At 39.7% G+C, this 24,640-nt stretch overlaps 1 protein-coding gene across 1 annotated transcript in view; it reads left to right on the forward strand.

Annotated features, from left to right (window-relative positions):
* Window positions 1-24,640, forward strand: part of Pcdh15 (protocadherin related 15) — a 428,603-nt gene that overhangs the window by 259,571 nt on the left and 144,392 nt on the right. Inside the window, exons 19-21 of the mRNA XM_051153212.1 lie at window positions 6,540-6,656; window positions 22,661-22,801; window positions 24,085-24,197. Of these exons, the coding sequence (XP_051009169.1) occupies window positions 6,540-6,656; window positions 22,661-22,801; window positions 24,085-24,197 (371 nt within the window). The remainder of the gene's footprint in view (window positions 1-6,539; window positions 6,657-22,660; window positions 22,802-24,084; window positions 24,198-24,640) is intronic.

A 24,640-nucleotide genomic window follows, 5' to 3' on the forward strand; every position in this document is an offset into this window, starting at 1 on the left:
CTTGTTCCTAGATGAATGAGACCTTCAAGGGGTGAGTGAGGACAGATAAGTGACAACAGGGTTCTTTCACTGGTTGTGATTTTATTAGAATGTTTGCAGAGGAGCCAGTGGTAGAGATCTTCTCTAGATATCCTTGCCTGCCCCAGAGTGCAGGACAGGAGGAGCAGGGCAGAGAACCTGGGAGAAAAGACTGTCCACACAGGCTCAAGTTGTGCCAAGCAGAATGTCCTAGAAGGATCTCATGTTTTATTCTTTTGAAGGATGCTCCTTTACAATGCGATGTTGCTATGCCATAGACTATGAGCGAGATATCAGCTGTTCTCAAAGGACACAATGCGCAGAACTATGGCAGCACCAACAGAGCCACATCGCGTGAGGGCCACCGAGGAGGGTCCTGGCTTTTGATTTGGACATAGAAGAAGTCATAGGTTGAGAAAGTACCTTGGGCGCAAAAGAGGCAGAAACCCTGCGCTTTTCAAGACTAGCAACAGGCATTGTGTTCCTGTCTAAATGGAGACATTTGAACAAAATCAATACAAGAAAGTAGCTTTTGAAATAATGATTGTTATTCTTCAAATTCACTGGATACATGAAAATGGAGAAGGATGATATGTCCATGGATGGACATATGGGATGGAAAGATATGTCCATGATTAAGAACATTTTTTCCCACCCTTCCAGAGGACGTGGGTTCAATTCCTGGCATCCACATGAAACCTCACACTATACCTGTAACTCCAGTACCAGGAGATCCAATGCCCTCTTCTTGCCTCGGCTGCCATCTGCCATGCAAGTCATCCACAGACCCATATGCAGACAAAGACCTTTACACATCAAATACAATCTAAAAGTCAAAAAGGAAATAGTGAGCTCTTCCATAGGGTCAATTATCTTGAAAGAAAAAAAAAAATAGTGCCTTTCTACAGTGGCCTTCAAATTTCTCCCCTCTTCTCTTCTGCTGGTCAGTGTCTTATTACTGTGTTCTTTTCGACATATTGACCATTAAATGTCAAGGGATGAAGACATAGAGAGACGTGACCGAGGCTGAGAAGGATCATTGTTTAGAACCCCTTCATATTGGGGCAGGTCAGGCAAGGTCCTATGGCTCCTGACACTAGCTAGAATGTGAGGACTGAAATGTAACATACAGACAGGCTGAATTTGTCTCCTGAGCTGTAGCAAGCGCACGGGTCCCTTAGAACGCCATCAGTAGAGCGTGGTTGCTTCCCAAAATCCTAAGAACGTACCTCATTTTTGTAATATAATATAGTCCCTTTAGCCTTCACTGGTTAGCACTTTTGCCCGTGATTTAAAAAAAAAAAAAAAAACTCTTGTTACAGTTTACAAGCTGTGACCACCTTCCAGTGGGAGCTAAGGAAGCTGTTAAGATCTCCCTCCTGCTAAGGCCTTGTCACCAGATGACACAGGTTCATCCACTGTATGGTGCTTGTCATGTTTGGTATCTTAGTACCGCCTCAGAAAACTTTAATTAAAGTCATTCCGCTTTCTAAACAATAATAATTTACGTCTTCAACATCGCAGACTTGTCTCTCAGGAATCTGTTATAGTTTACTAGTTCTTGGACATAGTAATCATACACACAAGCACATGCACACACATACATACATGCACACATACACACCATAGACAAATAAGTTTGGTTTTGGAAAATATTGGACTACATAAAAGTAAATGCACTTCTAAACAGCAATACTTCATATAATGCTGCTATAGCTTGTCAACCTCAAAGAGATAAAATGATATTTTTTATACCAATAAAGAATATTTGGTCTTGTTTATGAAGCCTCCTCTGGGACTACTGTTCCAAAAAAAAGATATGTGAGGAAACTGTCTTAGGTTTTAGAGAAAGCAATTATATAAATGAGTTGTTTTAGTTCTTTTTTTTTTTTTTTTTTTTAATAGGCATTAGTGTTTTGACAGGTCCCCTGGAATTGGAGTTACAGACAGTTATGAGCAGCCATGTGGGTGCTGGGAATTGAACCCAAGTTCTCTGGAAGAGCAGCCAGTCTTCTTAGACACTGAGCCGTCTCTCCGGTCCTGAATTATTGTTTTAAACGTAGACATAACTGATTTAGAGGGTATGAAGGAACGTTGCTTCCTGGCTTGCTCAGTCCTCATGCTGGGTGTCTCAGCTTGTCTTAGTGTATGCTGGAATCCTAAAGAAATAGGTTGTAATGCCAGTGACAGAAAGGACTTGCTGGCAAAGGTAGGAGGAAGCAGGCAGAGAGCAACACTTCCTTACGTAGGCTTCCAGCAGAAGGTGTGGCCCAGATTTAAAAAAAAAAAAAAAAAAAAAATTGTGTCTTCCCACCTCAAATATCCAGATTAGAACTGGGTCTACCTACTTCAAATTAAGCAAAACTCTCTCACAGGTGTACCCTCCAACTTTGCATTGTAACTAATTCCAGATGTGGTCAAGTTGGGCGATCGATAGTTGCCATCACACCAGGCAACTAAGAAAGGATCTTCTAGTGACGACTGCATTGTTCTAAAACTATGAAACCATTAAAGAAACTGGCTTTTATCTAAGGACGTCCCCATGCGAAACAGGAAAATATGCCGTCTGCCTAAAGGCATGCATGTCTTGACTCAGGAGTACAGGCACGAGAGGAGTCAGGCAAACAACCCAAGAGAGCAGCAAGAAACAGAAAACAGAAGACAGATCCTCCAGGAAAGAATGCTGTGACAGCTCACGCATGGAATCTGGTGGCACAAAGAATATAGCCTACTGTACCTGGCTGAGAAGAGGTAGAGGAGGTGGCCAGACAGTGCCACAGGACAGTGCCACAGGACAGTGCCAGTGCCAGACAGAAAAGCAGAAGCATGCAGGCTGCTCCAGCTGCTGGTCCCCACCAGTGTCTTCTTGGGGGGCATCGAGCTGAAGGAGATTTAGACAACAGTTGATTTATATTTCTGAAAATATCACACTTTTGTTGTCTCTTTATAGTTAGTTATTGTGTTGATTTCTCAACTTGTTATTCATTTATATACTTGCCAGCTAGCTCATAGCATCCTGTAATGCCGTTCAAATCTACTCTTCGGTCTACAACAAAACAAAACAAAACAAAAACAGGTTTGTGTGATTATTTTAGGCTTTCATTTTGAAAATGAATACATAAAACTCATATTTTCTTCCAGCTAGCTAACAATTACAAGGTCAAGTTTTATTTGTGGCATGTATGGATTCAAATTACAAGCTTTGCTGGTTAAAAAAAAAAACAACATAGTGAGAGATCCCTGGTGTAATTTTAGTTGAAAACCATGATAACATTTGGAATGCTCTATTGAAACACAAAAACTAATTTTTGTTCAGATCAACAAATATAACCACAGGAAGCAAACTATAATGGGTTTTAATGATAAAATTAACTATAAGGCAGAGGAAGTAATCTTTCCTTTTACCAATACTGCCCTCTAGTGGGACAGCTGGGCTTTTAAATTCACTACACACTAGGAAGCACAGCCGCATGTTATATGCGGTTTTTCTTTGCCATCCTTGCGGCATAAATATAATGAGCTATTGATTATGCGCGTTAGCACTGCATTTCAAAAAATGGTCTCATCCAAAATAGTGCATTGTGGGAGAATGATGGGCAACCCGCAACATATTTTAGCCACAATAGAGACCATAAGACTAAAACATGTACAGTTAGGCCATCAGAAAAAGCACTGCTACATTATAACCATATTGATTTATTCTTCACAGTGTCAATGGCAAGCAAAATAATGAGACTAAGCAATCTTTTAATGGTCTTCTGCTATTATAGCCTTCGGTGTGTGTGTGTGTGTGTGTGTATGTAATCAGTTTATGAGTATGGATATCAAAAGACCCACTGTGAATTCTCGAAGGCAAATCTGGTAACACCAGGCCAGCAGAAAAGAAAAATGGATCTTTGTTATCAATACCATAAGGGCCAGGTGTGGTGGCGCACGCCTTTAATCCCAGCACTTGGGAGGCAGAGGCAGGCGGATCGCTGTGAGTTCGAGGCCAACCAGGTCTACAAAGTGAGTCTAGGACAGCCAGGGCAAGACAGAGAAACTCTGTCTTGAAAAACAAACCAAAAAAAAAAAAAAAAAAAAGGACTGAATTAATGCAACTAAAAAACTGCATCCTTCTATCTCACCCCCAAAGTGTCAAGTTCTCCAAAATTTTTAAGCTGCCTTGGGCGAGAGGGGTGGGGATGTAGCCGCAGAAGAAAATACAGAGACGTACACTGAGTTCATCAAGTTTTGGAAAGTGATATGCTTAAACGTGTGATGTTGGATTCTCCTTTTATGACCTCAGAAGTTACAGTTTAGGGGTGCAAATGGACTCCTCCCATCTTTAGTTATAAGATGTGCTCACCAAATTAATCACTACTTTTGAAAAAAAAAAATCAGTGGACAGTGTGTACGCAAGTGTTTTCTGTGCCTTCTCTGCCCAGATCCCCATATGAGTCCCTTTACACCACTAGTTATGGGGAGCCAGAACGTCTAAGCCCATTTGCTAGCTCATGATCTACACTTCATAACTTAGGAAGGAAGTCATCTTTTCATAGAGGAGGTTGTGAGCACCACGTGTCTGCAGCATACCGCTTATTCTCAATTTTGCTGACTGTTGGAGGTTATTCTTGTTTGGCTCGCTGTATTGCACAGAAAAGGAAGTTCACCTTGTTTCTCACACACGACCACCCCTACCATCCTGCAAAAAGAGAAGTGTGCAATTGGTTGGCTAATTAGTACACTTCAGATTAGCACTAGGTACACAAGACGTTTCTGAACACATATGAAAGAATGTATAGAATTTTTACCATATTCATTTAGGAGCAAATATGAAAAGTACCTTAGAGAGGATCATTAGGTAATCAACAGCATTAGCACAGTGCCGAAATGTGCTTGGCCTGAAGGACCCCAAACAGTGCAGGATATGATGCTTAGTCCAACATTAAGGCAATGCTTGTAGTAAACATATTAAGTAAGGGAAAAAATGGTGAGCAATTATCTCTAAATGATAAGATGGTTAAAAAAATCTTCATTTTCCCAAGGGACTTGATTTATTGTTTTTGGCTCTTACAAATAATTGTATCAGTTCACACAAGTCAGTAATTGTCTGGACCATCGTCTCCGTCAAATGATAGTTAAGAGAGTGTCTACAGGGCATCTTTATCTTGAGCCATATACTATCCAATAGAACAGTACCCAGGGCTTAGTTATCAGGGCAAACTAAGTATCTACTTAATGGCTGATGAAGAGAACCACCACCAAAGTAAAAATGAAATCAGATGCATAAAAATTGCTTTGAAATTTTCCCCTAAGTAAATTAACACTGTTCTCTATCTGAAAGCATATCTAATTCCGAATGCCATCACTGTAGTGTGCTTCAGGGAAGACTTTCTCCGCTTACTATTTTATATTCATAAGAATGGAAGTTGAATCAAAGGACATTTCACAGTTTATTCATGCAGGCGTATTAAGCATGTGAGAGGTTCAAACTTGTTACAAGAACACAGAGGAGTTTTAAAAGGGGAAACAAGAAAACAAATAACAAGGCGTCATCTTTTATTCCATTTCCTGGATTGTAACTTTTTTTGGTTTGGCTTTTGGAAATAAGGTTTCTCTGTGTAGCCGTGGTTATCCTGTAATTCTCTCCATAAACCAGGCTAGCCTGGCCCCAAGGGATCTGCTTGATTCTGCCTCCTAAGTGCTTGGATTAGAGGTGTGCACCAACACACCTGGCTCAGAATATAACTCTTTTAAGAGACCACATATGGAGCCAAGTAGCTGTGAGAAAGCTTGTTTGGTAAAGTTGCTTGACTTACAGGTCCTAAGTTCAAGACCCTGAATCCACACATAATAAGGAAGGAGGGAAGGAAGGAAAGTAGGAAGAAAGGGAGAAAGGAAGGAAGGAAACCACTGAGCATGACACCATGAGCTTGTATAGCTCTGAGGAGGCAGGGACAGGCAGGGGCAGGCAGATAACTGAGACTCATTATCCAGCCAGTCTGGCCTACTGGGGAGTCCCAGGCCAGTGAGAGGCCATGTCTTAAAAAAGGAAGCACAACCATCCACAGAATGTTACCGGAAGTTGTACTTTAGCTTTCAAATGTACCTGTGAGCACATGCACGCCCACGCCCACATACACACTGATTTAGCACACATGGACACTCATACATTCACACTACACACACACACACTACACACACACACACACACACACACACACACACACACACACACACATTCTCTTTGTGTTTTCAAACGTTAGAGCTTATATGACACATTTAGGGGTTTTTCCTAGAGGAAAATTCTAAGCACCACTTGAGCCTTGAAAGGGTGTGATATTCCGAGGGTGGCCTTCAGGTGATGTCACACACACTGATACGGGGACCTGACTTCTGTGGGGTGTCAGTTGGAAGGTAAATGGAACCAGGAGGATGTAACAGGCCATGGTAAAGAGGTTGCATGCCGTAAGGAGCCAAATCGACCTGATCCCCGAACCCCTCTGGCCGTAGCACTAACTCTCAGCTCTACCCTACAGGATATGAATGACTACCCTCCAGTGTTTAGCAAGCGCATCTACAAGGGCATGGTGGCTCCAGATGCAGTCAAGGGGACACCAATCACCACCGTTTATGCTGAAGATGCAGACCCTCCTGTAAGTAGAGACAATGGCCGATGCTCCGAGTTGAGTGAGAAAGGACCCAGTTCCCAAGAAAGCAGCAAAGGTCCTGAAGACCCCTTTCCTTTCCAGAGTTCTTGCTTAGCTCCTGCTCAGCTGCCAGCCGTGTTTTATGTGACCACTGATCAAGTCAGACAGCCTAGGACATGCTTTTTTAGTTAGATTTCAAATGTTTACTATTTGTCAATTTATCTAGCATGAATGATGAACACACGCAGAACTGTTTGCATTTGAAATCAGGCACCATCACGCAGGATCATTACTTCATTTCAGTTTTGTATGGAGAAGGTTTCACATTCATACATGCATTTCTGTTTTATTTATTTGCGGCCATTTTATGAGCAAATGCTAAAGCCATCATATGACATATTTTAAAAAATACAAATCTCTGTAACTCTTTCAAATGTATTTAGAAGATTTTTTTCTTTAATTGTGTTGAGTGTTTATCTGTTTTGGAACATCCTAAATTTCCAACCAAGATAGAGGGCTTTCAACTAAAACATTATCACAAAAGAAGTGAAGAAATTTTTCCTTATTGTTGTTAAAGTATTACATTTGATATGACTTAAAAGTAACAAACACAAGTATAAAACGCTCTACATAAATATTAAAGCACTCTTATAAATCCTACAAGGTATTCCATTTTTTTTCCTGTAGAATGTTGAGATTTATATTTTTGCTTTGAATGAACTCATAATACTAATGGAGTCTAGAAAATGCAAATAAAACTTTAAGTGAGCTATTATTGAAGAGTCTAAAAAAAATGAAAGCCTTAAATCATGTGAGCGACTTAAAAATATTTCTTAGTGCTAATATGCATGGTATTTGTAAAACAATTTTTTTAAATAAAAATAATCAGTGGCAGTTATAACATGTCAGTTCCAGCAGCAACAAGCTGTATGACATTTACTGTGAAAATAGAATGTGTTAACTTTGGAAGCAATCGTCTTTAGCTTAGCAGCACTTTGCCCGGAATGTTAAATCATTTCTGTAACTGACTTATCTATCATAGCTTGGGAAATAAGCGGAAGTGCGTGTCTGTGAACACAGACACGCAGTAGCAACAAGCACCTGCTGCATACGGTCAGCCATGACCCGTGAACACACCAGTTTTTACTCTCAAGAAACTCACAATTGAACAAGATAGAACTACAGAGAGAAACAGAACACAAGACTGTTGTTGAATATTTCTCAACTCCAGAGGTCCATTCTATGACCCGGCTATCCCCAACCCCCAACACACACACACACACACACACACACACACACACACACACACACACACACAAATAATCAAGACAGGTTTATAGATTTATTTGAACAGCTCTAGCACAATACCTGGCCAGGTACAATTTGAACTAATACTCTTGGTGGGTGGGGGCGGGGGATGTCGAGATAGGGCTTCTTTGTGTAACAGAGCCTTGGCTGTCCTGGCCTCAAACTCAGAAATTCACCTGCCTCTGTTTCTTGAGTACTGAGATTACTGCACCCTTAAACTAATGTTCTAAGTCAGTCTAGCTGTCTCCCAGTTGCATTTCCCAAGTAACTCACCAATAAGTCATCCTGTCTGGGCTGGGTCTGCTCCATCAGGCCATGTCTTCTTTCTCCATCTTCTCTCTCTCTCTCTCTCTCTCTCTCTCTCTCTCTCTCTCTCTCTCTCTCTCTCTCTCTCCCTTTCTCTCTCTCTCTCTCTCTCTCTCTCTCTCTCTCTCTCTCTCTCTCTCTCTCTCTCTCTCCTCTCCACTTCTTCTGCCCTCTTTGTGGCCCCTGCCTGAGACCCCTAGCCCAGGCAGGAACTGAAGCTCCGCCTACCTCTATTCTACCCAGCTACAGCCCACAGCCTTTCTTTATTTTAGCCAAGCAGAGAATATTGGGGATCAAAGTCTACACAGCATCATCCAGTGTGCTTGAGAATCTACTCCTCTGGATAGCAACCAGATCATGGTGGGGTGGGCAGAATTTAGCATTTGAATACACAGCAGCACCAGACCAACCACTCCCTCCCCCCGCCCTCCCCCGCTCCCCCGCCCGCAGTAGAGTACAATTAATTGAGAATTTGAGATTGGAAGTGATGAGTGGCCACATGGTCCCGTTCTTCTGGATGGAATGCTCAACGCCTTAGTGCACTAACTCTTAGCACGTGTGACTTTAGTACCTGGTGATCAGATTATTCCCATGAGGGTGAAAAATGATTTCTTGGTCAATGGTCCACTCTATTAAGCTAGTGTTCCTAGAAGAAGTCTTTGATTTAAACCATTAAAGTTGTTTTTTAAAAAAACATTCCCAGGTTCACAATTCTGTGGGAGAAAGCTTTAGTTTGCATCGTCAGTTATTTAGTGTTTATTGAAATAGCTGATGATTGACGATGGTGGTGATGGTGATGATGATGATGATGATGATGATGATGATGATGATAGCAGCTTTCCAGCAAGTAAAATATGGACTCAGATCATCCCATTGGGTGAGCATGCTGGCTTCAGCTGCTACATTTATGTACACATTTCTGGTTGAGTTTCCACTCTTGAAACATTGGCAAGGTAGCTGTTATTCAGAGTTGAGCTTTTTTATTATTTCTACAACTTTTCTCCCTTGAGTTCAGATGCCTATAGTTTGGCTGCATCCATATCCGTGCAAAATAGTGACCCAATTCTAAGGAAATTTTCAGAAGGCAAGTGCTGTATACATAATTTTAAAATATCATAATGGAATTTTGTTCTTATACTTTGATGTGGGTTTCATAAAATCATATATTTTTCCAGAAATGCTTATCAATACTTTCTTCTCTCTTATTGTTATAGATGTCCACTTACCAGTAGATAATAATTTTAACTTGCCATGCTGTGGGGCTTTTGCTTATCTCTTCCAGCACTTGAGGCTATTACTGCCTAATAGGATACTAAATGTTTATTTGGTGACCTCTGTTCTAAACTAAATAGTAAGGCCTTTAATAGTAGGAAACTTGTTCCAACATTTTTAATCTTACATCTTAGTTCAATCTATAATAGTCAGCTGTAAAATTTTGCATAATGGAATAGAAAGATAAAGTCATGTTTATTTGTATGCTCTTCAGTGTTGGCAGGTTATTGAGATCCTCAGAAATTCGGCTATTAGGAAAACTTGCTAGCTCCATGCCTCAGTAAGATCACCAAAGAAGTTTAAGGAAGACACATATTTATACTTAGCACAGCTTCTGATCCATCCTGTTTTAAATATTGCTGCTATTCAAAAATTACTTTTATGTTTAGAGACTTACCACATCTTGTTTGAGACATCCTGTTTTATTTGAGGAATGTGAGAACCACATATTTTCAACTATAAAGTAGTCCCAGCAAACCCTTTGAAGTATCCAATGCCGAGGTTGAGTGCAGCCTCAGAGCCAGAGAGAACACTATTTCTGAATATAAATTAAAAATTATAAAGTGCACGCTGTGCAAAATTAAAGTGCTCTGGAGGGAGGAGCAATCTTCCAGGACTCTAACACCATTGAGATTTTCTCTTCCACTCTGCTGAGATGCCAGGGTTGACATGGTACGCTAACATGGAATTGAGGGAGTGATGGATCACTGAAGGAAAGAAAACACAAACTGTTAACCTTTTCTTTCTGCTCGCTAGGGACTTCTCACTTCAAAATTTCACAAAACATAACTCTACGAGCAATTTCTATCAGCGTATCTTGATTCTTTTTGAAACTGCAGGTCAAATTCTATACTATGGAACTCTGTTTCTAGGCAGGATGCAGCAGAATAGTGCCTTCCATCAACACTCAACCATGGGATGAATGAGGTCCGTAAGTCACTTGGGCTGTTCACCCATTTAGGAGCCCATGGAAGCATGCCTCCTCAGTGAAATCTTCCCTTTTGTGTCATTAGGATTGATTAGATTCTTGTTAAATGAGGCATTAACCACAACAGGCTTAACATTAGTAACTCACAGGATTGCCTATTTTCAAACAAATACATGGTTTTAGGGAATTCTGAAACATCTCCATGAGAAAGATTACAAATTATCAACAGTACTTGACTTAAAAAATCCATTCCTAAGCATTAACTATTCTTACAATTTTTTTTCCAGAAGGAATAATGAGGCAGGAATCACCAGGCTGACATTTTATATCTTTCTATGAAGACTTGAGACTTAGCAATGCAGGATTCAGACATGCCACCAATAAGTATTTTGTGGAGCATTTGTACAGATGTCCTTAACAGCCATCCTCACCACTTAGGGCATCTCAGCTGATCTCTACAAAGGGGGGCGGGAAGATGGCTATTTACCTTGTGTTTTATTAAAATGCTGTGATGTCACCAGGAATGCCAGCTGACTGTGGTCCTGTTGGAAAGCTTACCCACCATTCTGCAGCATTTTATAGCCAACGAGTTCATAAGAGAAGTAATCTCATTTTGATCCTCAACTTGCTACTTACTTGCTCTGTATGCAACGCTGAAAGCTGTCTCGACCCAGAATGTTAGAAAATTGTGCTCTTACCTCCAGTTAGAGTGCTCATCTGTTTCTTTTCCTTTGGTATCTCTACTGATCTATTTTTCATCACTCTTCATTTTTCCAGCATGTGTTGTAGCACTGCATTGATTCAAGTTGTTGCCTGTTTGGCAGCAGAAACTGTTAACTACACAGTATAGAGCATGCGGCATGCATAGCTCACGGGTTCTTTCCTTTACAGTAAAGCTGACCAGAGATACAATCGTGGTCTACTTGTTCCATGAATGGCTTGTAAACAGAGGTGACATGGCCCAGGCCCATGTCTCTTTGGTCTCAGACACTGACTTAACTAGGTGGAAAGAACAGCATGAAACAGAAGGGACTTTTAAATGACACTAGGTATAGTTAGATTTGAAAGCAAAAATGAGAACACAAGGAAGGTTTTATGAGACAGGTAAATATGAATAATGTTTAGAAATGGAGTGTCAGTGCATTTTAAGTATCTGTCACTTATTGCTTCTCTGGCACTTACATTATGTTATATACTATTATAATAATATGTTATAGGTAAAGTGTCATGAGCCGCAAGTTGCTAAAAAAAACAATTATATGGTCATTATTACTTGTGATCAATACTAGAATTAATTTTCAGATGGAAATATCTCTGGTCTTATTTAGAAGCTGTTGAGCTTATCAAGGTTAAAAGGATATCTGTTTATTTTTATTGAGAGTACGTTTTTCATATAATATATTCATATCACAGTTATCTTCCCTTGTGGACTCCCAAATTTTCCCTACCTCCATGCCCTTTCCAACTCTATCCTCTCTCTCTCTCTCTCTCTCTCTCTCTCTCTCTCTCTCTCTCTCTCTCTCTCTCTCTCTCTCTCACCACCTAATAAACAACAGGCAAATAAAACAAAACAAATGAAATAGATAAATAAAAAGCACAAGAGAAACAAAACACACAGGAACACACACAATTGAAATATCAATTGTCACACATAACATACATGCAAAAGACCAGTCAGGTAAAAATCGCCCACACAAAACAATGAGATAAAAAGTCTCCGAAAACAACACTGAGTTCATTCTGTGTTGGCCATCTATGGCTAGACACAGGCCTGGCCTTAAGTGTGGTTTGTATTCCCAGTGAGACTCTATTGGGGAAACTATTTTTCTTTTGCAAGTGGTTGCCAGTTGGAGCTAGCTTCTTAGATACGGATGAGAGTTCATGTCCACTTGCCCCTCTTAGGACTGGGGCCCCATCTGGCCTTGGGCTGTGCAGGCAGGCCTTGTGCAGGTCGCAACAGTTTCTGTGGCTTCATATGTATTTCAGTGCTGTTGCATCTAGAAGCCCCTGTTTTCTCAGCATCATCCATCACCTGTGGCTCTTAGAATCTTTCTGCTTCCTCTTCTGCAGAGAGATTGGATGACCACATCTCACTTAGCACTGAATGTCTCAAGGTCTCTCATTCTCTGCAAGAGGTCCAGTTGTGAGTCTCTGAATTACTGTCTACTGCCAAAGAAAGCTTCTGTGATGCTGACTGAGGGAGACACTGATCTATAGGGATAGCAGAGTGTCACCAAGAGTTGCTTCTTTCCCATGATCCATTAGCCACAGAACAGTAGTATTCTTGTTTTTCCCTAGGTTCATGGCTTATCTGGTTTCTTATTCCTGGCTATTCAAGCACTGTCAGGCATGATCCTTCAATCCAATCAGATACTGGTTGGTTACTCCCACCACTTTTATGCCACTATTGCTCCACCGTATCCTGCAGGCAGGTCACCAATGTAGATTAACGCGTTTTTAGCTCTTTCGGTGTTTAACTTTCCCCTCTGGTGGTGTGCAAAGTACTTTCTAGTAGCCTGAACAGTAGCCATTGGGGGTAAAGGGTCTAGTTAGGCACCAGGTTACCTTCTCCATATACAATGAGATACGTAAGTGTTGCCTTCAGCAATAGGGCCTTACTATCAGTTTGTGGAGAACAAACAATAACCTTGGCAGTAGACTGAGTTGCTGGAGATTTCCTTGGGACCCCCCATTGGCCAACAACTAAGTTATATGTAAACCAATCCTGGCAATGGAGGTTTCACTAAGTGGAAACAGATGTATGGTCTGGGCTTGTCTCTCCTGCTATTCGGTATCTCCATTTAGATTTCTTTAATACTTGTGTATATTTCGTCAGTCTTCTACCATAGTAGGTTTCTCCATGACCCTTCAAATGGTCCTTAGTGTAAGCTGTCCCTCCACATGTTCTCTCCCCTAGCCTCTGCCAGCTCTACCTGCCCATTCAGTCCTTCCATTGCAGTCTTCCTCCTGTTTCTCCATGACTATTTTCCCTTCCTTGGGACATCCTCCCCCCTCCAATCCCTTATACTATACCTAACCTCTGTGGATATATGCATTGTAGTATTGTCTATCACAGGGTTAAAAGCTACCATCCATACGTTAAAAAAAAAAAAAAAACATACATATTTGTCTTTTGGGGTCTGGATTGAGCAAATTTTTTTCTGTTTCCATTTTGCAGAATAATTTGAGGAATATTGGCACTAATTATTCTTTTCAGGTCTTATAGAATTGCACTGAATCTATCTGACTTCATCTTTTTTTTTTTTTTTTTTTTTTTTTTTTTTTTTTTGGTAAGGAGGGATTTTAGTTACCGCGTCTATTTCATTAGGGTTTACATATGGATGTATAAATTCCTTAGCTAATGCTGATATAAATCTGTTAGGTTGTATATATCAAGAAATGTATCAGTTTCTTTTGGGTTTTCCAGCTCTGTGGAGTATAGATCTTGAAAGTATGTTCTCATGATTCTCTGCGTTTCCTAAATATCTGTTTGCGATGCTGCCATTTTCATCTCTGCTTTAAAAAAAAAAACTGCATCTTTCTTCATCTTTTAGTTAATTTGGTTAAAGGTTTATTAATCTTGTTGATTTTTCTCAAAAAACCAACTCTTCATTTCATTGATTCTTTGTATTTTTATTTCTATTTTATTTATCTCAGCACTGTTTGATTATTTCTTGATGACAACTCACTTTGGCCTGTTATTTCTACTTGTTCTAAAGATTTCAGGTGACTAGCTAAGTTACTAGTATGAGATCTCTCAAAAAGTTTTTATGTAAGTACTTAGTGCTAAGAACTTGCCTCTTAGAACTGCCTTTATTGTGTACCGTAAGTTTGTTGTGTTTTTATTGTCACTCAGTTCTAAAAAGGCTTTAGTTTCTTTTTAATTCCTGTCTTTACCCATTTCTCACTCAGTGGTGAGTTGTTCAGTTTCCTTGAGTTTGAAAGCTTTCTGTTGTTTTTGCTGTTCTTGATCTCCAGCTTTCATCTGTCATGTTCAGATAGAATTCAGGGTCTTATTTCAATATTCTTGTAGCTATTGAGACTTGTTTTGTGTCCAAGTATGTGGTCAATTAAAAGTATCATCCCTTGATGTAACTCACATTCATCTTTTCTTCTGATAGAAATTAACCTTATGGACCAAGTTCACAACACAAGGGCGTTTCCAATGGTGCTGGGTCAACAACTTTTCATCTTTGGGTTTCACTCATAGGCTTCTGTTAGGTATTAAATGGGGTACTTTATTCTGAATATCTTGTCAGGAGGAACGGGAGCAAGCCATGTAGAAGAGATACCTTGGTTTTTTTTGTGACCAGGATTCTTGGCTTTAATCAGATGTCTATGAAGGCCATGATTATTTGGCTCTACTATTGTCCAGACTGTAACATCCAAAAATACATCAGAGAATGGGCAGGTGGATAGATTCTAATGTGCTTTGATCCTGCTCAGGGAAGGAATTTTATTTAAAAAAAAAAAAATACAGGGATTCATATGACTGCAGATAGAAGAAACTGGCAAGAAAAATATATCCACATGTTGCAGAGTCTAGAACATTCATGAATCTATGGAACATGATTTTAATGATATCTGGTTTTAAAAAGCAAGTTACATAAAAGATAGCATAAAAACTGTCATTGGAAGTCATTTTGTAGACCTCAAATCTGGAAGATGATTTATGAGACCCAGCTTATTATATAGAAAATAAAGTTACCAGATAAATGAGGAGTAATAAAAAATCAAAGGTACCTATTAGGATAAAGTATTCTGTAATGTGCAGAGTATTTTTTAAAATATATGAGGTGATAAATAAAATTCAAAAGACAAATTGGCCACATTATCTTTCACTCAAATTAGAAAAACAGTGGCAATGCAAATAAAGAAAAAATATGTAAAAGCCATTCAGGGAGAGGAATGGTAGCTATTGGGCATGAGGTTGAAGATTACAGGGTACTAAAGGCACACTCAAATGTCAATCCATAGTTCCAGCTGAAGTGATGATGACAGCTGTAGAAACAGTTGATAATAATGTAAATAGAACAGCTGCTTTGACTGGAAGCGTGATGACCCAGCTTCCTTTAAGGACTAGGGATGGCTGAATCGGACAGAAACTGCAGGAGAAACCTAAGACAACAAACACAGACCAGGGAATCCCCTGAGCAGAATTTAAAACTGTGAGTGCACGGAGTCTCCAAGACTCCGGGGCAGGAGAACAGAAGTGTCTATAGAAAGAACTGACCGAATAGAAGAGGAGCCTGCTCTGTGGCTCAGAGCAGATTAAAGATCATCAGTGACAAGGAAGGAAGGAGTGGAGCAGGCCTTTGCTGACAGCGCTGAAAGAATGCAAGCTAAGGGCCCTAGCTCTGTGGATTGGCAGCCTGGGTGATAAACCTCCTTGGGTCCCCATGGTGTTCTGTCACTTTCCTATGTACTGAGTCATATGAGAGTATAACTTTTCATTCTAGGTCATTTTTTTCTTTTGTTGTCATTTGCTTGTATTGCATTTTTTGTCTATTTATCTTGAGAGGTTTTTTTTCTCCCAGAAATTTCCAAGCGGTACATCTTGATGCATCTTTGCTTAGTTGCGGACAGATACTGACTTCTTATTTATATATGGGGCTTTGTTTTGTTTGTATGCATAAAACATAATTTGACAAGTTATTATAGCCTTGTAATGTTTTCTCTTTAAACTATACAGGTATGATTCCCATTATTTTATGTTGTTTAAAATTATATAAAACCGGGAAAATTTTACTATTATGTTATTATGACTATTTTGTTGTTACCTATCTACTGGAAATAACCTACTCACTAGTAATGTAATTAGATATTGATTTCCACATCAATATCATCTGATATTTATGGCTCCTTATATGCAAACTTAAATGTTCATTAGCTCAAAAGCGTTTTCAGGGACTTTTAAGAAAATTGGTTTTGAATGAGCCTGTGTCAACCCTACCCAGCCCCACTAACAGTTTCTCACACCCTGACTTAGCCATCCTGCTCTTCAGTTCTGACATGGAGAAAAAAAAAGAACAGAGCTGCATAGCTGAATGCCCGACCTCATGCACATCAGCTCTCTGCTTTCCTCCCGCCCTGTCCCCGTCAACCTCTGTTCTCTTTGCTCCTCTGACTATTTTGAGATCTTAATGCAAGTAACATTAGATAATGCTTCTCCTTTTTTTTTTTTAACAGTCCTCATACAAGAAGAATTAAATAGCATTTTTTTCCTTATGAATTTATTTGTGTGGGGCTGTATCCTGCCCTTAAGGTAAATCCCCACTGTTGCAAATGGCAAGATTTCTTTTCTTTTTCCTTTTTTCTTTTTTCTTTTCCCTGTTAAGACTGTGTAAGCTAGGAGTCCTTTACAATATATTTATACACTTGTGTACATGGACTTTATAGAAGCAAGGACAAGATCTCAGATGATCCACTCTGGTCCAGGTTCAACCTTTGGGTTACGTGATCTACTTCGTCAGGGAAATAGGAATTTGTTATCTCTTAATGGAGCAAAGGAGTCTAAATCAGCAAAGTTTCATGACAGTGTTATTTGATATTTTTGAGGGGTTGGGTTTCTCTATATTAAGCATATTTTCCAAAAACTTTACTGATAAATAATCTCAACGCCAATGTTTCTTAGGACTTCAATAGCTGTGGTCATACCATAATTACACACAGGCTAATTATGCAACAGGTCACATGAAGCACCCTCCTGTCAGAGTGTTGTGATGCATACAAACAGAAAAAAGAAAAATGAAAAGCAAATCCTCAGGATGAATTGAGTGAGTTTGGGCCACCGATCCTCTTTATCACATTTAAGGATATTAGAGCATTTTATTAGAATTACAAAAAATACTTGACAAAATCATCATGAATGATGGAACGATATGAGCCACTGTTTAGTAATTCCTAGTGCTAGTTCATACTTGGAAGACTGTGTGAGAAATACACAGGTACCCAGCAAACCAAAGCTGTTTTCAAAGACACTGGATCATGGACACACAAAAAAATCTTTGTGGATCTGAAAACAGATTACTTAATATTTGTGTTTAATGATAATGGACTTAATATTTCCTGGTATAACATGATCACATCATTATAAAGGAAGTTATGCAAGTCTGAGTAATTTCTTGATAATTACGCATTTAAAAAAATAGCTAAATGGGGTGTCCCATGATAGTTAGAATCTAATTATTTTGGCCCATTATGGTCTCATTGAAATTCCCCATGTTTGTATGTTTGCAACAGCTTTCACACAGATCTGCAATTACCGTCTGTAGTAATTAACTATATTTTCACTATAATTAAGTCAAAACATATTGCATTTAACCCATAATAATGGAAGTCTAAACTTCCAAAAGTCCTGATAATTTCTTAATATAAATTTATATTTACTTTGCTACATTAGTGATTTCTATCTAATAGTATAGAATTATATTGAGTTTTGGTTTCTCTGAAAATACACTCTAAATACCGCCATGATAAGATTCATCAGTCTGGGACCATAGCCTATAGATTTATCACATTATAGGGTCAGCCTGTCTATCATAAATAAACTGCAGAGGAAACAGGAAGTAATGTTAGTGAAAGCTTTGTCTTTCCACCCTGCTTTTACTCTTTACCACACTGACAACTTGGAAGTGCTGGGACTGTGCCAGGTGGCCTCTCCCACAGCATCAGCCTCTTCCCAAGCCAGTCAGAGGAATGATTCCCACAGAATTTCATAATTACTAAGTGAATTTCCTATCTAAGGACCATGCTTAAATACAAAACATGTCTAAGTACTTTACTATCTAGCTGAGAATTTTTCAGGAAATGAATTCATTTTTAAAATGGTTTTGGGTTTTGTTTGTTTGTTTGTTTGGGTTTTTGGGTTTGTTTGTTTGTTTGTTTGTTTGTTTGGGTTTTTCCAGACAGGGTTTCTCTGTGTAGCCCTGGATGTCCTAGACTCGCTTTGTAGGCCAGGCTGGCCTCGAACTCATAGCCATCCTCCTGCCTCTGCCTCCCGAGTGCTGGGATTAAAGGCGTGCGCCACCATTTGTAAACTCTGCCTACTTATGCTAACTCCTAGATTTATTATAGATATAAATATGAGAATAAGCATAACATACATATTCAGAAACTTAATGTCAGCATCATTAAGAAGCAAGCAGCATTATCATTGCATAAAAAAATGTGGAAAAACCACACACACCTGATGCAGTTTCCGATAATCGTGCCTCTTCCACCAGACTTCTTGAGTGGCTGGACCTCCCTTCAGCCACTCAAAGAATTTATGATTCATGTGTAAAATTATTTATGGATAACTCTTTAACCTTTTTATAAGAATTCACTAGTGTTCCACATTTCTAAAACCTTGAAATATCTAAATATTTAAATATCTATCAGAATGCCTGGGCATGATCAACACCATTAACCCTTAAATCTCTAATTCATTTATTAATTCAAATGCTCCTTGATTGCATATAGGGTAGAATGTCCTTCAAGGTGTTTGTTTGTTTGTTTGTTTGTTGGATATTGTCACTCCCCTTGTGAAGCTTGTATTGTTACACATATGGCAAGGACTTTACATCTAGATGGCACTAGAGTTTCTATGACCACAATAAATGACAGAAGCATCTCAAGAAAGGTGCGGGGGTGGGGGGTGAGGGGGGGGGGGGTGAGGCGTGAACCTTACACCTGAAGAGGGCTTTAGTTCATCCAGGCAGGCAGTGCAACTGAGGCAGTCCAGTTTGTGGAAATGGAACTGTGGGAGGAACTGATCACAGCATGAGGTAGCAGACAGTGAGAGTGGGCTGAGGGCTGGCGGGGCACAGCATTCGAGGAGATTACCACAGTGGTTTTCTTCTGTCAGTGCAGTTGTAATTCCTGATTCTACAGACTCCCCCAAACAAAGCCAGCAGCCTGAAACAAACGCGTTGAAGGCTTGAGTCTATAAGGGGAATTTCAGGGACAGAGCATAAATTCTGCTTCTGTCCCCCAAAGGCTCCTGGCCACCTTATAATCTAAATATATAGAGTCCAACTTTAGTCTTAAAAGCCGGGCGTGGTGGCGCACGCCTTTAATCCTAGCACTCGGGAGGCAGAGGCAGGCGGATCACTGTGAGTTCGAGGCCAGCCTGGTCTACAAAGTGAGTCCAGGATGGCCAAGGCTACACAGAGAAACCCTGTCTCGAAAAACCAAAAAAAAAAAAAAAAAAAAAAGAATTCTGTAGTCTTAAAAAGCCCATAGTGTTCTGGGTATGATGGCAAGTGAGGCACACACAAGAGGATCATTGTGAGTTCAATGCCCATGAGGTCTACATAGCAAGTTCCGGGTCAGCCAGGACTACATCGAGAGAATGTGTCCCCAAAATAATAATAAAATACAGCAGCATTAAAAAGTCTAAGACAAGGCACACTCATAGTTATGAGCCTCTATGAAATAACAATTATTATAATAGAATTATATTCTTTTGTTATGCAATAGAAATGCATGCACTGCATGGATGTTGTAAAGTTCTTTTGCCAACTCAAAATGTAGCGTCTCACCCTCTTACCATGGCTACGGTGGTCTCTGAGTGTCCGTGTGTCTGAAACGGAGAGAATGCTTTGTAAACATAGCATTCACCGGCACTCCTTTTCCAAGCCAAGTCCCAAGTGAGTTTGTAATCTCATACCCTAGAGAAAGGGTTCTCAACCTTCCAGATGCTGGGACCCCTTAACACAGCTCTTCATGTTGTAGTGGCCCCCAACCACAGAGCTATTTTGTTGCTGCTTTGTAACTACAATTTTGCTACTATTATGAGTCTTAATGTAAATATCTGATGTGCAGGATATCTGGTGTGTGACCCCTGCAGCTGTCGAGGCCCACAGGTTGAGATCCGCTACCTAGAGCCTGCAGCAGTGAGTGGAGGAGTGGAGTTTCTTCCCTCTCTGAGATAGTTCGAGGACACTTTTCCTGTTATGGCAGTGTCTTGTCTTTTTTTTTTTTTTTTTTTTTTTTTTTTTGCGCTTCACACTTAAAAAATCTCTGGCTTCCTTGTCTATCACTTCAAAGGAGTTCATTCTCAGCCAAACTGCGTGTTTCACAGCTCTTCCTGCTTCCGTCTTTGCTCCTATTTCTTGCTGTAGGCCTGGTTAGTAGAAAAGAGCGGTAACCATGCCACAGAGCAGATACTTTGCCCTCATAAAATTTAATCTGCTCAGCTAATGAGTTTGTTCTGTTCTGGTTCTTCCGTGTTCTAAATGCTAAGACATGGGAAGCCATGTTGTTAGGCAGATGCTCTAGTCTAATGACCATGTCTGTTATCCTATGAAACTTCAGGGGCACAGTATTTAGCCTCTGTGTTGGCACTGCCAGGTCCATGTGGGTAGGTGTGGTTCAGGCAATGACCCCACCCATAGTGCTAAGTTTATGCACTAATTGCTGGTGGATTACTGTTACAAAACAGCTAACGTAACAACGTAAAAAGAGGAGTGGTTTATTTTGACTTGTGATTTCAAAGTATCCAGCTCAATGTGTTTGGCAAATCCTCTGGGTAGTGCGAGCACCATGGCAGAAAACATCTCCATGTATCATAGTGGACCTAGAAAAAGATAGCAAGATAGAAGGCAGCACCTTCAAATGTACATCCCCACGGCCAGTGGTCACCAGCTAGAACCATCACCTAAAGTCCCCAGAGCCTCCAAAATTATTGCCAAGGTTGAAAACTGAGCTATCAAAACATAAGCTTGTATGGGGATGTTTCATATTTACAATGCTGCAGTTAGTAAACAGAAATGGATGTCCGTCAAACTGGTCTATCGGGAATGAAGGGTACTCACGCATAAACATCAGCAATGCATGAAGCAGAAATGGGCAGCAAGTGCAAATTAGACAGAAAAATATGAGTCGATTTAAAGATCCAATATCACCAGAGTCTGGATCAGTGTGTGTGATGGAAAGCACCAGGCAGTTTTGAACTGTTCGCTCCACTCCCCCTCCGTGTTTTGTTGGGGTTGTTTTGTTTTGTTTTTTTTTGTTTTTTGACACAGGGCCTCTGTTTGCATTCCAGAATGTCCTGGAACTCACTGTGGAGCACCGGTTGGCCTCTTAAATCAGAGTGGTTCTTTTCCTTTGAACTCACTGGCACTGAGATCACAAGTGCCAGCCACCACTCCCAGCTGAGAGTGTTTATTTTTTTAAAGACAATTTTAATAGAATGAAAACAGAGCACTAGATCAGTGTCCACTGCAGAAAAGGTAGCTATAAAAGATGGAAGAAAATCAGAGCATAAGTTGCCCACAGAAGTCATGACTATGGCGACAGTTAGTTGTAGATAATTAATGAGTGTATAGATGATTTTGAACATTCTAGGGCTTTGATATTGTACCCTCTGGTAATGGTGCAGCCATTTACAGTGGAGATACACATAACCAAAAAGAAACCAGCACTCTGGCTTCGGATTAGCATAATTAAAAGTGAAACCATTGTGGCAGAAAAAGAAACATTTGAGGGGCAATAGGTATTTAGGGAGGCAGGCAAGATGTGGAAGGAAATGAAAGATGGCCGTGGCGATATAATAATTTTTCCCCACATAAAAAATAATTTTACTCAACAGAGCCAACAAATCTGGGCCCAGGAGGGCCTGCAGAGACTGATGCACCAAGCAAGGACCATGCCTCAAGAGGACCCAGACACCCTGCTCAGATGTAGTCTGTAGGCAGGCACAGTCTCCATGTGGGTCTCCTAATATGGAGAGCAGGGGTTGTCTCTGACATGGACTCTGATGCCCCTGCTGGGCAGCCTTGCCAAGCCACAAAGAAAGAGGGTGCAGGCAGTCTTGATAAGACTTGACGGGCTGAGGTCAGATTGTGGCATAGGAGGTCGCCCCCTTTCAGAGGACTAGGGGAGTGGGGCTCGAAGGGGAAGAGGAAAGCAGGGTGGCACCAGGAGGAGAAAAGGGACAGGGCTGTAATCAGGATGTAAGGGGAATAAATTTTAAAAATTAAATCATATAAAACGAGAAAGAAAAAATAATTTTACTAAAGCCTAATTGCAACATATTTCATTGATTCAGACTGAGTTGTGTACAGAAAGAAATAGCCCACCACATTTAAACTCTTAGTGTAGGGAACCATGGCAATTTTTCTTTTCCACAAAGCCATTTGTTGTAAAAAACTAGTTTATCTCCACTGATACTCCTTCCATGTATCCTGATAGAGGAATTATTCCATTTCAGGGCTTGCCTGCCAGCCGGGTGAGGTATAGAGTGGATGATGTGCAGTTTCCATACCCTGCCAGTATTTTTGATGTAGAAGAAGATTCTGGAAGAGTAATAACTCGTGTCAATCTTAATGAAGAGCCTACAACAATTTTTAAGGTCAGTGTGCCATTTTTTTTTTTTTTTTTTTTTTTTTTTTTTTTTTTTTTGTGATGTCTATTTAGCATTTAACACCAAGGGGTTTGCTTAACAGTTGTCGACATGATTTTTCTTGCCATTTTTCTCCTCTTTACGTTTAAAAAAAAATCATTCCTCCTGAAATTTAGAAAACATTTAAATAAGAGTACCCTAATACTTTACATATTTGGCAGACGTAGATGCTACTTGATCTTATAATAGAGTCTATGCTTTTCAATAATCATAATATTCGATTTGTACTCAATTACATATTGCCAATACCAATCAACACTTGTAATGTTATTATTATAATGGCTTTATGGCACTCTGCTATGCAAGTAAACCATTACAGTTGTATTTGTATTTCTAATGCTATAACAGTAGATGATTAGGCTGCTATTTTATAGCAAATAACTCTAGTGTTATGAGACTACTCATCTGAATGTCATGTTATACCTGCACAAGTGCCCACAAGCATAATGCAGAAAGAAATTCACATATTCTTGACAGATAATGCTTCTAGAAAATTTGGGGGAAATCCATTAACCTACACTGAGTTCCTTTGTATTACTAACTTATGATTTTCACAAGAATGTACATCTCTGTGGAATGTTTGAAATGCCCTACCATAAATATTAAAACACTCCTTGGTTCTAAAATTTCTCTCAGTTTCTGTATTTGAATAATTCCCACAGTGTACTATATTCTCTTGACTTTATGTGGACTAATTGTTTTAAGAGGATATATAACAAAATGTTAAACTATAAAGATTCCCAATTTAATTCTCTAAAGAGAAACACTTCTGCTATTTGAAGTCTGAGAAAACTCACTGGAATTTCTCTTTATAAATAAGCTAATTATCTTTTTGCTCCTGATACCACTGGATCTAATACCTTTTAAGTAAGTTGATGCTATAAAAATACATTTTTTTCTTATAGGCAACACTGAATACAGAAAACCACTTAGAATTAAATAGAGCAGCATCCGTATACTCTACTAGAAGTTGGTTTTTCTTAAAAGAGCTAGTAACACATTGATTTTTTTTTTTCTGGCAATGAAAATGGCATTACCTAGATGGATGTTTATGAAAATTAAGAGAGGATGTGGCACATCTTAACACAAGGTCTCTTTCCTTGAAGGCAGTAGGAAAACAGTCACGTCTTCCCACAAGTGGAAACAGGAGCAAAATAGCAAAATCTTAGGTTCAGTGTGCTGGCATTTTCTCCTGTTTATAACCCATGTGGGGACCCTGTCACCTTTTTTAGCTGGTGGTGGTGGCTTTTGATGATGGCGAGCCTGTGATGTCCAGCAGTGCCACGGTGAGAATTCTCGTCTTACACCCTGGAGAGATCCCACGCTTTACCCAGGAGGAATATAGGTATGAGTTTCTTGCAGGTTTTAATACGCTAAGTTTCTTGTGTGCTCTAGAGGCACTCTCAAAATTGATCTGAGTTTACCAATGATGTTGGCTTCCTATTTCAGTTTGATTTTAAAATTAGAAACCTTTGACGGTTTACCAGGAGTAATAAGAGTTTAATATGAAGTTCTTTAGCAGTGATTCAGTGAAAAACTGATCCTGTGTAAATCATAAAGAAGCTTTGTCAAAATATAATTGTATAGTTTTAAGTCATTAGTGAACCCAGTGGTGAGAAGCCAATTTTAAGTTTCCACTGGTGCCAGTACAATGTGACCTCCACCTCTGATATGCAATCTACAGCTCTACTTTCCAAGTCATGTGATGTGTGTCTTAACACTATGCTATATGTTATAGCAAGGACACTTTTAGCTCATCACTTGACAAGATAATGATTCAGAATAACC

This window comes from Acomys russatus, chromosome 11, assembly GCF_903995435.1.
Source record: "Acomys russatus chromosome 11, mAcoRus1.1, whole genome shotgun sequence".
Lineage (NCBI taxonomy): Eukaryota > Metazoa > Chordata > Mammalia > Rodentia > Muridae > Acomys > Acomys russatus.